The sequence below is a fragment of the Amblyraja radiata genome, chromosome 7 (assembly GCF_010909765.2).
Source record: "Amblyraja radiata isolate CabotCenter1 chromosome 7, sAmbRad1.1.pri, whole genome shotgun sequence".
NCBI classification, from domain to species: Eukaryota; Metazoa; Chordata; class Chondrichthyes; order Rajiformes; family Rajidae; genus Amblyraja; species Amblyraja radiata.
This window is the reverse complement of record NC_045962.1, coordinates 77,741,924-77,756,468: the sequence shown is the minus strand read 5'-3', so window position 1 is coordinate 77,756,468 and position 14,545 is coordinate 77,741,924. Positions and strand designations below refer to the sequence as shown.

At 44.6% G+C, this 14,545-nt stretch overlaps 1 protein-coding gene across 1 annotated transcript in view; it reads right to left on the bottom strand.

Moving 5' to 3' along the window:
* The window catches only part of LOC116975560 (contactin-associated protein-like 5), a 705,003-nt gene that overhangs the window by 445,733 nt on the left and 244,725 nt on the right, over positions 1 to 14,545 (bottom strand). The window contains exon 4 of the mRNA XM_033024847.1: positions 3,508 to 3,655. Coding sequence (XP_032880738.1) covers positions 3,508 to 3,655 — 148 coding nt within the window. The remainder of the gene's footprint in view (positions 1 to 3,507; positions 3,656 to 14,545) is intronic.

The window sequence follows — 14,545 nt, the reverse complement described above, 5'->3', positions numbered from 1 at the left end:
GGACCACGGGGTGGCTGCCTGTGCACCAGTCTCCCCACGTTAAACAAAGTCACCCACAGGTGTCCTCCATACGGCACCCTGGAGGGGTGAAGGAAAACACCAAATGCAAACCTCCACTGCCTTGTGGCTATTACCTTATTCAGGAAAGGTGAAGACTGGATCCGGCGGACTACGCGGAGGAGACCACCATTTGGCGGTCCAACGTGTAGGAAGGTGGACCCAGCAAAGCGTCGTGGAGCGTAATTATGGCACAATGTTCACGTAGAAGACTGGTGGCCATCCACTGCATCCTGACCTATCGCCAGCCATCTTGACTGTGTCTTGCCACTGGATCCAGATAGGCCGGGACGAGAGAGTGAGGCTGACAATTTGTGCAATTATCCCTCACTTTATTCCAAGTCAAGCGCAAGTCATGACTTCAGGACCCGTACCGCCCGACTGGGTGAAACAAGAACACCACAAGTGCGCGTGCAGCTGAGAAGAAGCGCACCTAGAAGCTCAGAGGAGACGTGCCGCGCGCATGGCTCGAGCCACTTCAACTTCTACTGCAGCACCCACCCAACTGTGTCCCATATGCGGGCGAGCCGTTCGGGCCCGGATTAATTCATAAAACAGTTTTCAAACAGTGATAGGGGCAGAATTAGGCCATTCAGGCCATCAAGTCCACTCCGCCACTCAATCATGGCTGTTCTATCTCTCCCCATTCCCCAACACCTGTACTAATCAAGACATCACTAAACCATACCCCCAAAGCACAGCTTCAACATGCCCATGGATACGGGCGGCACTAATGTATAGCTGGTAGAGCTGCTGTCTCACAGTGCCAGAGATTGGATTCAATCCTGACCATGGATCCTGCGGTGTGGAATTTGCACATCTCCCTGCGACTGCATGGCTTTCCTTTGGGTGATCCCAATATCTTCCCACATCCCAAAGATGTGCAGTTTGGTAGTTTAATTGGCTGCTGTATAATTGTGCCGAGTGTGTAGTGAGAAAGTGGGGTAACTTAGAACTTGTGTGAAAGGATGATCGATGGTTGGTGTGGACTCGGTGGGCCAAACATTCCAAGCCCTATCTCAAAAACTAAAGATCGTTTTTGTCCATTTCTGGAAATCAGCTGGGTGGAGGTAAATGATCTGACACTGATAGGTGGCACAGTGGCGCAGCGGTAGAGTTGCTGCCTTACAGCGCCTGAGACCCGGGTTCGATACCGACTATTGGGGGTGCTGTCTGTGAGGAGCTTGTACATTCTCCCCGTGACCGCATGGATTTTCTCCGGGTGCTCCGATTTCATCCCACACTCCAAAGACGTGCAGGTTTTTAGCTTAATTGGCTTCAGTAAAGATAGTAAATTGTTCCCAGTGTGTAGGGCAGTGCTATTGTACGGGGATCGCTGTTTAGCGCAGACTCGGTGAGCCGAAGGGCCTGTTTCCATGCTGTACCTCTAAACTAAACTAAACTGATGATGCCACACACACTTTATCCTCCTGGAATTGACTTGTTCGCAACAACAAACCTTACAGAATAGGTCAGAATGCTTCTTTTTGTGAAATAATTTGTAATTGGATGCAAATTCCTTTCAGTTGTTGCAGCTGCAAATCAGTAAGGTTTTGAATTATTAGTTATTTCATTAACAAATTGCTTTCAGGGTGAATTCACATAAATTGGGTTTTATAACGAATGCTGATAAAGATTTGTGCTTAATTTTCACTGGCAAATTGCATTGCACTCAGTCATTCATTGAAAATACTATAAAATTGTCACCAGGACTCTATATCAAAATCTTTGCAATAGTGAGCTGTTATGCTTAAGCATTTGGTTTAGTTTAGGTTAATATTGTCACGTGACCCAAGATACAGTGAAAATGCGTTAGTTTGCATGCTATCCAGTCAAAAATAAATATATATATAAATGCACTCAAGCCATACACAATGCAGAGGTGAAGGATAAAGAGTGCAGCAGTTAGCGCAAAAATATAACTTCTCATTTTTGTAGTAACTCTTGTGTGTCATATGATGCCCATACTTCAGTTTAGTGATACAGCACTGTAACAGGCCCTTCGGCCCACCTAGTCTGCACCATCCAGCGATCCCCGCACATAAACACTATCGTACACACATTAGGGACAATTTACAATTATACCAAGCCAATTAACCCTCTAAACTGATCACCAAACTCAGCGACCTGGGCATCGAACGCTCCCTCTGCAACTGGATATTGGACTTTCTAACCAACAGACCCCAGTCTGTTAGGTTAGACAAGCACACCTCTTCAACCCTCACCCTGAACACCGACGTTCCACAGGGCTGTGTGCTGAGCCCCCTCCTCTACTCCCTCTTCACCCATGACTGCACACCTGTACATGGTACTAACGCCATCACCAAGTATGCAGATGATACAACGGTTATTGGCCTCATCAGCAACAACAATGAGTCGGCCTATAGGGAGGAGGTTCAGGTCCTAGCAGCATGGTGCACTGACAACAACCTGACCCTTAACTCCAAGAAGACCAAGGAGCTCATTGTAGACTTCAGAAAGTCTAGGGGCAGCACGCACCCCCCCATCCACATTAACGGGACGGAGGTGAAACGTGTTTCCAGCTTCAGGTTCCTGGGGGTCAACATCTCCGATGACCTCTCTTGGACCCACAATACCTCAACTCTGGTCAAGAAGGCTCACCAGCGTCTCTTCTTCCTGAGGAGACTAAAGAAGGTCCATCTGTCTCCTCAGATTCTGGTGAACTTCTACCGCTGCACCATCGAGAGCATCCTTACCAACTGTATCACAGTATGGTATGGCAACTGCTCTGTCTCCGACCGGAAAGCACTGCAGAGGGTGGTGAAAATTGCCCAACGCATCACCGGTTCCTCGCTCCCCTCCATTGAGTCTGTCCAAAGCAAGCGTTGTCTGCGAAGGACGCTCAGCATCGTCAAGGACTGCTCTCACCCCAACCACAGACTGTTTACCCTCCTACCATCCGGGAGGCGCTACAGGTCTCTCCGTAGCCGGACCAGCAGGTCCAGGAACAGCTTCTTCCCTGCGGCTGTTACATTACTCAACACTGTACCTCGGTGACTCCCAAACCCCCCCCCCCCCCCCCTGGACACTCCTTCCACCAGGAAAATAAAGAAGAGCACTACCATGACTGTATGCACATAAATATATTTATTTATTGCTCATATTCTATGTCGCTCTTCTAGGGAGATGCTAACTGCATTTCGTTGTCTCTGTACTGTACACTACACACTGACAATAAAGTTTGAATCTGAAATCTGAATCTGAATTAACCTACAAACCCGTACGTCTTTGGAGTCTGGAAGGAAACCGGAGATCCTGGAGAAAACCTGCGCAATTCACAGGGAGAACGTACAAACTCCATACAGACAGCACCCGTGGACAGGATCGAACCCGGGTCTCTGACACTCGAAGGCAGCAAATCTACCGCTGCACCGCCCTGAAAGGACAATTTAAAAAATAAAGACCTTTACCTTGGTGACTGGTACTTACTATATGAACATCCGTAAACTTCAACTCTCATTCCTATTCTTCCGTGCGGATTCCATTCAAGGGGAACGAAACGCAGGAGTCTGGCTTTAATAGAATGCTCCAATTTGTGCCGCACAACGCCGTCAGCGTTGGAGTTTCCAACAAAAGCCTATTGAAGGAGAGAAAAAGAGAAAAGAAATCAGACTGGCAGCGTCAATGCCCAGCAACTAACTGAAGAGAGACCAGATTTGTAGTTTAGTTTAGAGGTGCAGTGCAGAAACAGGCCCTTCGCCCCCTTCAAGTCCACGCCGACCAGCGATCACCGCGCATTAACACGATCCTACACCCACTAGAGACAATTTTACATTTTATACCAAGCCAATTAACCTACAAACTTGTACGTCTTTGGAGTGAGGGAGGAAACCGAAGATCTCGGAGAAAACCCATGCAGGTCACGGGAAGAACATACAAGGATGTTAGGAGGTTTCTGGGTGACCTGGACAAGTTAAGTGAGTGGGCAGATGCGTGGCAGATGCAGCATAATGTAGATAAATGTGAGGTTATACACTTTGGCGGCAAAAACAAGGGGGCAGATTATCATCTCAATGGGGTTAGGTTAGGTAAGGGGGAGGTGCAGTGAGACATGGGCGTCCTTGTACACCAGACACTGAAAGTTGGCGTGCAGGTACAGCAGGCAGTGAAGAAAGCTAATGGAAAGTTGGCCTTCATAACAAGAGGATTTCAGTATAGGAGTGAAGAGGTTCTTCTGCAGTTGTATAGAATCTGGTGAGACCACATCTGGAATATTGTGTCCAGTTTTGGTCTCCGAATTTGAGGAAGGACATCCTTGTGATTGAGGCAGTGCAGTGTAGGTTCACGAGATTGATCCCTGGAATGGCGGGACTGTCATATGAGGAAAGATTGAAATGACTAGGCTTGTATTCACTGGAGTTTAGAAGGATGAGGGGGTTCTTATAGAAACATATAAAATTATAAAAGGACTGAACATGCTAGATGCAGGAAAAATGTTCCCAATGTTGGGCGAGTCCAGAACCAGGGGCCGCATTCTTAGAATAAAGTTGAAGCCATTTAAGACTGAGGTGAGAAAAAAACTTCTTCACACAGAGAGTTGTGAATTTGTGGAATTCCCTGCCACAGAGGGCACTAGAGGCCAAGTCACTGGATGGATTTAAGAGAGAGTTAGATAGAGCTCTAGGGGCTAGTGGAATCAAGGGATTTGGGGAGAAGGCAGGCACGGGTTATTGATTGGGGACGATCAGCCATGATCACAATGAATGGCGGTGTTGGCTCGAAGGCCCGAATGGCCTCCTCCTGCACCTATTTTCTATGTTTCTATGTTTCTAAACTCCGTACAGACAGCGCCTGTAGTCAGGATCAAACCCAGGTCTCCGGCGCTGTAAGGCAGCAATTATACTGCTGCGCCCATTTCTATTTAAACTGGATCTATAGCCAGCAATGGCCCATTGAGCGGCACTTCCATCTCTGAGTCAAGGGGTTGTGGATCCTATTAAAAAACGGATTATGCACTAATTATCACAGTGTTCTTTGTAGGAGCTAGTTGTGTCAAATTGCCTGTAGCTTTGTCTTGCATATCATCAGTGGCTTCACTTCAAGAGCATTTTATCAGATTGTGAAGTACTCTGCAACGTATTGACGTTATGAATGCTGCCTGGAATATTGGGAGTCTGAAGAAGAGTTTCGACCCGAACCATAACCTATTCCTTTTCCCCAAAGATGCTGCCAGACCCGCTGAGTTACTCCAGCTTTTTGTGGCCTATATTGGGATTTATGCTTTTCCATACACATGATGGAATACCTGAGTCGTTGAAAGCTAAGGTAGACAAAAATGCTGTAGAAACTCAGCGGGTGAGGCAGCATCTGTGGTGCGAAGGAATAGGTGACGTTTTGGGTCGAGACCCTATTTCAGCTATGTGGTTAAATAAATACGACAGTTATTATGAAGTTTTAGTGAAAAATTATGCATCAATGCGAGTTCAGCCTTCTCTTTTCAGGTCCAATGTTTAAGAAACATTTGGACATGTACACAGATGGGATTGCTTTAGAGGGAAATGGGCCAAATACGGGCAGGTGGGACTACCTGTATGTTGGAGGGAGAGATAGATCAACCACGATTGAATGGCGGAGTAGACTTGATGGGCCAAATGTCCTAATTGTGCTTTTATCACTTTAAAACTTATGGACATGACTTGGGCAAGTTGGCCCAAAGGCACAGTTTCCATGCTGTATAACTCTCTGACCAACTCCACAGACACAAGCAAACATATGATTTTCAGCACGATACAGCTACATGTTGTTGAAATAGGATGCATTCCTTCCATTTAAGCAGCAAATTTCCTTTGGGGCAATTATGAAAATGAGCAGGAATTGTGGAGATAACCAGATAACCAGAGGGCAGCATGGTGGCGTAGCAGTAGAGTTGCTGTTTGCAGTGCCAGAGACCCCGGGTTCGATCCTGACTACAGGTGCTTGTCTGTATGGAATTTAAACATTCTCCCATGACCTGTGTGGGTTTCCTCTGAGATCTTCAGTTTCCTCCCACACTCCAAAGACGTACAGGTTTATAGGTTAATTGGCTTGGTATAAATGTGTGTAGTAGGATAGTGTGGGTGCACGGGGATCGCTGGTCGGCATGGACTCGGTGGGCTGAAGGGCTTGTTTCCACACTGTGTCTCTAAACACTAAACCCTAACATTTCAGATCGAAGACCATTCATCAGAACTATTGATTAGAATTGATTGAGAGGGAAATAATTTGATCTGGACTTGAGGGGCAATGTTTTCAAACAGAAGGTGGTGGATTTCTGGAATGAGCTGTCAGAGGAGGTATTTGAGATAGGCACCATCACAAAATTTAAAAATAATTTGGACAGATACATAGGAAATGGGCAAGTGGACCAAACGCAGGCAGGTGGGAACAGTGTAGATGGGGCATCTTGGTCAACATGGGAAAATTGGGCCAAGGGGCTTGTTTCTAAGCTATATGACTGCAAGACTGAATTAATTGAATGAAAGATACAGCATGGAAACAAGCCCTTCGACCCACAAATACTCAAGTTTTATGTTATCCCACTTTCACATCCACTCACTACATGTATTCTGAAGGGGCATAAACACAAAAAGCTGGAGTAACTCAGCGGGACAATTTACAGAAGCCATATAACCAACAACCTCGCACGTCTTTAGGATGTGGGAGGTGAGGGCAGCACAGTGGCGCAGCGGTAGATTTGCTGCCGTACAAAGCCAGAGACCCGGGTTCAACTACGGGTGCTGTCCATATGGAGTTTGTATGTTCGCCCTGTGACCATGTGGGTTTTCTCTGGGTGCTCCAGTTTCCTCCAAAGACGGACAAGTTTGTAGGTTAATTGGCGTTGGTAAAATTGTAAATCATCGCCTGGTGTGTAGGACTGTGCTTGTGCACGGGGTGATCGCTGATCGACACGGACCTGGTGGGCTGATTCCGTGCTGCATCTCTAAAGTCTAAAGTTCAAAGACAGTGGAGCACCCAGATAAATGCTCACAGTCACAGGAAGAACGTGCTAACTCCACAAAGATAGCATCTGAGGTCAGGATCGAACTTGGGTCTCTGGCTCTGTGAGATAGCAGCTCTGCCAGCTGTGCCACTGTTCTGATGGAAGTTGCTAACTCTCATCCTCGGCTAGTTCACCATTTCTGACATTTACTTCAGATTTCCAGCATCTGCAGTTTTTTTTAATTTTTAGATTAACGTTGTAAAATATGAGAGTTTCTAAATTAAAAAAAATAATAATAATAATAATAATAATAATAATAATAATAATAATAATAAATACTTTATTGATCCCCTCAGGGAAATTCAGATGTCCAGAAGCCCCCAACCAACAAACCCACAGATTCAAAACGAACGCAGACAGAAAATACATAGAATACAATGTGGACACTACCTGAGAGCAATAAATACTTAAAAAGACCAATAATTAACAATTAATAATTAAAAATTGCAAAATGCATCCCCCTACAGCCTACACCGAATTATAAAATCTAATGGCTGCAGGGGTGAAGGATCTCCTGAACCGCTCCGTTCTACAGGGCAGGGAGAGGAGCCGGTTGTTGTTCCGAGTGCTCTTTTGACTCTCCAGAATTACATGGAGGGGATGCCCGGGGTTTTTCAGGATGGCCTGCACCTTGTGCCTCATACGCCTCTCAAGCACATCCATCCCAGAGTCTACTCTCCCCTCCAGCACTGAGCTAGCTCGTTTAACCAGTTTGACCAGCTTCTTGTTGTTTTTTGCACTAATGCTGTTGCCCCAGCAGACAACAGCGTAGAAAATAACACTTGCAACCACAGTGTTGTAAAACATGTGCAGCATATCATTACACACATTGAAGGATTTGAGCCTTCTGAGGAAAAAGTGTCTGCTCTGGCCTTTTTTGTAGAGGGAGTCAGAGTTGACAGACCAGTCCAGTTTGTTATCAAGGTGCACTCCAAGGTATTTATATGTCTGCACCACCTCAATGTCAGCCCCTGCAGCGTTGACCGGCTGAAGGGGGAGCTTGGACCTGCCAAAGTTAACCACCATCTCTTTAGTTTTAGTTGTGTTCAGGATGTTTCTGTCACTTTAAGACAATTAATTAATATAAAATCTGTTCAAAAATTAACATTGAACCAATAATCCTAAACACATAAAAACAATCAATTTACTTTCAGTTTTTTTGATTTTGTTTCAGTTTTAGAAGCACCAATTCCACACCGACCAGCAATCCTAGCATTATCCTACACACTATGAACAGTTTATAATCTTTACCGAAGCCAATTAACCTACAAATCTGTATATCTTTGGAGAGTGCCTCACTCGCTGAGTTACTCCAGCATTGTGTGTCTACCTTTGATTTAAAGCAGCATCTGCAGTTCATTCTTGCACCCGTAGTCAGGATCAATATCGTCTTTAGCGCTCTTAGGCAGCTGTACCACCGTGCCACCACTAACATTTAACAAATCTAAATTTACTAATGCCTGACAGAGTCCCTCGGAGCATAGCCCCTCCACTGAAGTGAATAAGAAGCATTCTCAGAGAGATAATTTTGCCACAGGATGTTTGTATGGATTTTTGCAGTAGACAGTGGAGAATGTATTCAGCATTGCAGACCCATGCTGAAATACCGGTGTCAGATCACAGTCAGTAAACAGCAATGAACTGCTGCCCAGAACAGTGGGATTTACACTTTTCTGTACGCATGATGGAACACACCAGCCGTTGAAAGTTACATGAAATAAAATTATAATACCACCATAGCCTCGACCCGAAATGTCACCCATTCCTTCTCTACAGAGATGCTGCCTGTCCCGCTGAGTTACTCCAGCTTTTTGTGTTTATGCCCCTTCAAAATACAGGTCTATATTTTGCCGAAGATATTGAGCAAAATACAAAGTGCTAGAGTAACTCAGCGGGCCAGGCAGCATCTCTGGAGAAAAGGAAAAGGTGATATTTCTGGTTGGAACTCTTCTTCGGATAGTCTGTGGGGGGAAGCCGGAGCACCAAGAGAAAACCAATGCAGTCACAAGGAGAACGTACAAACTCCACAGAGACAGCACCCATAGTCAGGATCGAGCCCGGGTCTCTGGCGCTATAAGGCAGCAACTCTACCGCAGCACCACCATGCCACCCAGATGCTGCCTGACCTGCTGAGTACCTCCAACACATTGTGTTTATCTCAATATTCCAATATCTATAGTTTCTTTGTGTCACCACCTATTGAATGCTAGCGACAAAAGAGAGGAAAGGATTGAGACTAAAAATACGAGGTTAATTTGAGCAAGAATTTACATCATATACAATACCTCAGGCAAATTATTTGTCTCAAACCCTTTTGCATTTGATTCATTTTCTTTAAAGCTTAATTTACTTGTTATTTGACAGTAATCACTGCCGATGGGAAGACAACATTGTTTTTGTATACGTTTTCACTGGCAAGTTTATCCCTAATTCTCCAGAACATTTATAATCAATTGCAGTCCAATGGGTATCCGGGGTCACATCGAGGCCAGTCTCGGTGAAGAGAGAAAATCGAAAAGGATAAAAAAAAATTGCAGATGCTGAAAATCCAAATTAAAACAGAAAATGCTGGATTTGTTTATCAGGTCAGGCTGGATCTTGGCAAAATGAAGGCAGATGGGTGAAGAAGGCAGAGAAGTTTCAATTTTAATCATATTCTGGAGGTATCATGGCCACCATTGAGTTACAGTTTTAACATGACGTATGTGAGGCCGCATTTGGAGTATTGTGTTCAGTTTTGCTCACCCGCCGATGGGAAGGGTGGTGTTAAAGTTGTAAAGAGTGCAGAGAAGATTTACAAGGATGTTCATAAGTTCAAGGAGCAGAATTAGGCCATTCGGCCCATCAAGACTACTCCGCCATTCAATCATGGCTGATCAATCTTTTCCTCTCAACCCCATTCTCCTGCCTTCTCCACATAACCCGACACCCATATTAATTAAGAACTTGTCAATCTACGCCTTAAAATTATCCATTGACTTGGTCTGCACTGCTGTCTGTGGTAATTAATTTCACAGATTCACCACGCTTTGACTAAAACAAATTCCTCCTCATCTCCTTTCTAAAGGTGAACCCTTTTATTCTGAGGCTATGGCCAGGATGTTGTCAGGACCTCAGACACAAGCAAACATATGATTTTCAGCACGATACAGCTACATGTTGTTGAAATAGGATGCATTCCTTCCATTGAAGCTTGGTCTCAAATGTCCTCTCTGGTAAGCAGCAAATTTCCTTTGGGGCAATTATGAAAATGAGCAGGAATTGTGGAGATAACCAGATAACCAGAGGGCAGCATGGTGGCGTAGCAGTAGAGTTGCTGTTTGCAGTGCCAGAGACCCCGGGTTCGATCCTGACTACGGGTGCTTGTCTGTACGGAATTTAAACATTCTCCCATGACCTGTGTGGGTTTCCTCTGAGATCTTCGGTTTCCTCCCACACTCCAAAGACGTACAGGTTTATAGGTTAATTGGCTTGGTATAAATGTGTGTAGTAGGATAGTGTGGGTGCGCGGGGATCGCTGGTCGGCATGGACTCGGTGGGCTGAAGGGCTTGTTTCCACACTGTGTCTCTAAACACTAAACCCTAACATTTCAGATCGAAGACCATTCATCAGAACTATTGATTAGAATTGATTGAGAGGGAAATAATTTGATCTGGACTTGAGGGGCAATGTTTTCAAACAGAGAGTGGTGGATTTCTGGAATGAGTTGTCAGAGGAGGTATTTGAGATAGACACCATCACAAAATTTAAAAATAATTTGGACAGATACATAGGAAATGGGCAAGTGGGCCAAACGCAGGCAGGTGGGAACAGTGTAGATGGGGCATCTTGGTCAACATGGGAAAATTGGGCCAAGGGGCTTGTTTCTAAGCTATATGACTGCATGACTGAATTAATTGAATGAAAGATACAGCATGGAAACAAGCCCTTCGACCCACAAATACTCAAGTTTTATGTTATCCCACTTTCACATCCACTCACTACATGTATTCTGAAGGGGCATAAACACAAAAAGCTGGAGTAACTCAGCGGGACAATTTACAGAAGCCATATAACCAACAACCTCGCACGTCTTTAGGATGTAGGAGGTGAGGGCAGCACAGTGGCGCAGCGGTAGATTTGCTGCCGTACAAAGCCAGAGACCCGGGTTCAACTACGGGTGCTGTCCGTATGGAGTTTGCATGTTCGCCCTGTGACCATGTGGGTTTTCTCTGGGTGCTCCAGTTTCCTCCAAAGACGGACAAGTTTGTAGGTTAATTGGCGTTGGTAAAATTGTAAATTATCGCCTGGTGTGTAGGACTGTGGTTGTGCACGGGGTGATCGCTGATCGACACGGACTTGGTGGGCTGATTCCGTGCTGCATCTCTAAAGTCTAAAGTTCAAAGACAGTGGAGCACCCAGATAAATGCTCACAGTCACAGGAAGAACGTGCTAACTCCACAAAGATAGCATCTGCGGTCAGGATCGAACCTGGGTCTCTGGCTCTGTGAGATAGCAGCTCTGCCAGCTGTGCCACTGTTCTGATGGAAGTTGCTAACTCTCATCCTCGGCTAGTTCACCATTTCTGACATTTACTTCAGATTTCCGGCATCTGCAGTTTTTTTTTATTTTTAGATTAACGTTGTAAAATATGAGAGTTTCTAAATAAAAAAAAATAATAATAATAATAATAATAAATACTTTATTGATCCCCTCAGGGAAATTCAGATGTCCAGAAGCCCCCAACCAACAAACCCACAGATTCAAAACGAACGCAGACAGAAAATACATAGGATACAATGTGGACACTACCTGAGAGCAATAAATACTTAAAAAGACCAATAATTAACAATTAATAATTAAAAATTGCAAAATGCATCCCCCTACTCCCTAGCGGTCCGAATTATAAAATCTAATGGCTGCAGGGGTGAAGGATCTCCTGAACCGCTCCGTTCTACAGGGCAGGGAGAGGAGCCGGTTGTTGTTCCGAGTGCTCTTTTGGCTCTCCAGAATTAAATGGAGGGGATGCCCGGGGTTTTTCAGGATGGCCTGCACCTTGTGCCTCATACGCCTCTCAAGCACATCCATCCCAGAGTCTACTCTCCCCTCCAGCACTGAGCTAGCTCATTTAACCAGTTTGACCAGCTTCTTGTTGTTTTTTGCACTAATGCTGTTGCCCCAGCAGACAACAGCGTAGAAAATAACACTTGCAACCACAGTGTTGTAAAACATGTGCAGCATATCCTTACACACATTGAAGTATTTGAGCCTTCTGAGGAAAAAGAGTCTGCTCTGGCCTTTTTTGTAGAGGGAGTCAGAGTTGACAGACCAGTCCAGTTTGTTATCAAGGTGCACTCCAAGGTATGTATATGTCTGCACCACCTCAATGTCAGCCCCTGCAGCGTTGACCGGCTGAAGGGGGAGCTTGGACCTGCCAAAGTTAACCACCATCTCTTTAGTTTTAGTTGTGTTCAGGATGTTTCTGTCACTTTAAGACAATTAAATAATATAAAATCTGTTCAAAAATTAACATTAAACCAATAATCCTAAACACATAAAAACAATCAATTTACTTTCAGTTTTTTGGTTTTTGTTTCAGTTTTAGAAGCACCAATTCCACACCGACCAGCAATCCTAGCATTATCCTACACACTATGAACAGTTTATAATCTTTACCGAAGCCAATTAACCTACAAATCTGTATATCTTTGGAGAGTGCCTCACTCGCTGAGTTACTCCAGCATTGTGTGTCTACCTTTGATTTAAAGCAGCATCTGCAGTTCATTCTTGCACCCGTAGTCAGGATCAATATCGTCTTTAGCGCTCTTAGGCAGCTGTGCCACCGTGCCACCACTAACATTTAACAAATCTAAATTTACTAATGCCTGACAGAGTCCCTCGGAGCATAGCCCCTCCACTGAAGTGAATAAGAAGCATTCTCAGAGAGATAATTTTGCCACAGGATGTTTGTATAGATTTTTGCAGTAGACAGTGGAGAATGTATTCAGCATTGCAGTCCCATGCTGAAATACAGGTGTCAGATCGCAGTCAGTAAACAGCAATGAACTACTGCCCAGAACAGTGGGATTAACACTTTTCTGTACGCATGATGGAACACACCAGCCGTTGAAAGTTACATGAAATAAAATTATAATACCACCATAGCCTCGACCCGAAATGTCACCCATTCCTTCTCTACAGAGATGCTGCCTGTCCCGCTGAGTTACTCCAGCTTTTTGTGTTTATGCCCCTTCAAAATACAGGTCTATATTTTGCCGAAGATATTGAGCAAAACACAAAGTGCTAGAGTAACTCAGCGGGCCAGGCTAGCATCTCTGGAGAAAAGGAAAAGGTGATATTTCTGGTTGGAACTCTTCTTCGGATAGTCTGTGGGGGGAAGCCGGAGCACCAAGAGAAAACCAATGCAGTCACAAGGAGAACGTACAAACTCCACAGAGACAGCACCCATAGTCAGGATCGAGCCCGGGTCTCTGGCGCTATAAGGCAGCAACTCTACCGCAGCACCACCATGCCACCCAGATGCTGCCTGACCTGCTGAGTACCTCCAACACATTGTGTTTATCTCAATATTCCAATATCTATAGTTTCTTTGTGTCACCACCTATTGAATGCTAGCGACAAAAGAGAGGAAAGGATTGAGACTAAAAATACGAGGTTAATTTGAGCAAGAATTTACATCATATACAATACCTCAGGCAAATTATTTGTCTCAAACCCTTTTGCATTTGATTCATTTTCTTTAAAGCTTAATTTACTTGTTATTTGACAGTAATCACTGCCGATGGGAAGACAACATTGTTTTTGTATACGTTTTCACTGGCAAGTTTATCCCTAATTCTCCAGAACATTTATAATCAATTGCAGTCCAATGGGTATCCGGGGTCACATCGAGGCCAGTCTCGGTGAAGAGAGAAAATCGAAAAGGATAAAAAAAAATTGCAGATGCTGAAAATCCAAATTAAAACAGAAAATGCTGGATTTGTTTATCAGGTCAGGCTGGATCTTGGCAAAATGAAGGCAGATGGGTGAAGAAGGCAGAGAAGTTTCAATTTTAATCATATTCTGGAGGTATCATGGCCACCATTGAGTTACAGTTTTAACATGACGTATGTGAGGCCGCATTTGGAGTATTGTGTTCAGTTTTGCTCACCCGCCGATGGGAAGGGTGGTGTTAAAGTTGTAAAGAGTGCAGAGAAGATTTACAAGGATGTTCATAAGTTCAAGGAGCAGAATTAGGCCATTCGGCCCATCAAGACTACTCCGCCATTCAATCATGGCTGATCAATCTTTTCCTCTCAACCCCATTCTCCTGCCTTCTCCACATAACCCGACACCCGTATTAATTAAGAACTTGTCAATCTACGCCTTAAAATTATCCATTGACTTGGTCTGCACTGCTGTCTGTGGTAATTAATTTCACAGATTCACCACGCTTTGACTAAACAAATTCCTCCTCATCTCCTTTCTAAAGGTGAACCCTTTTATTC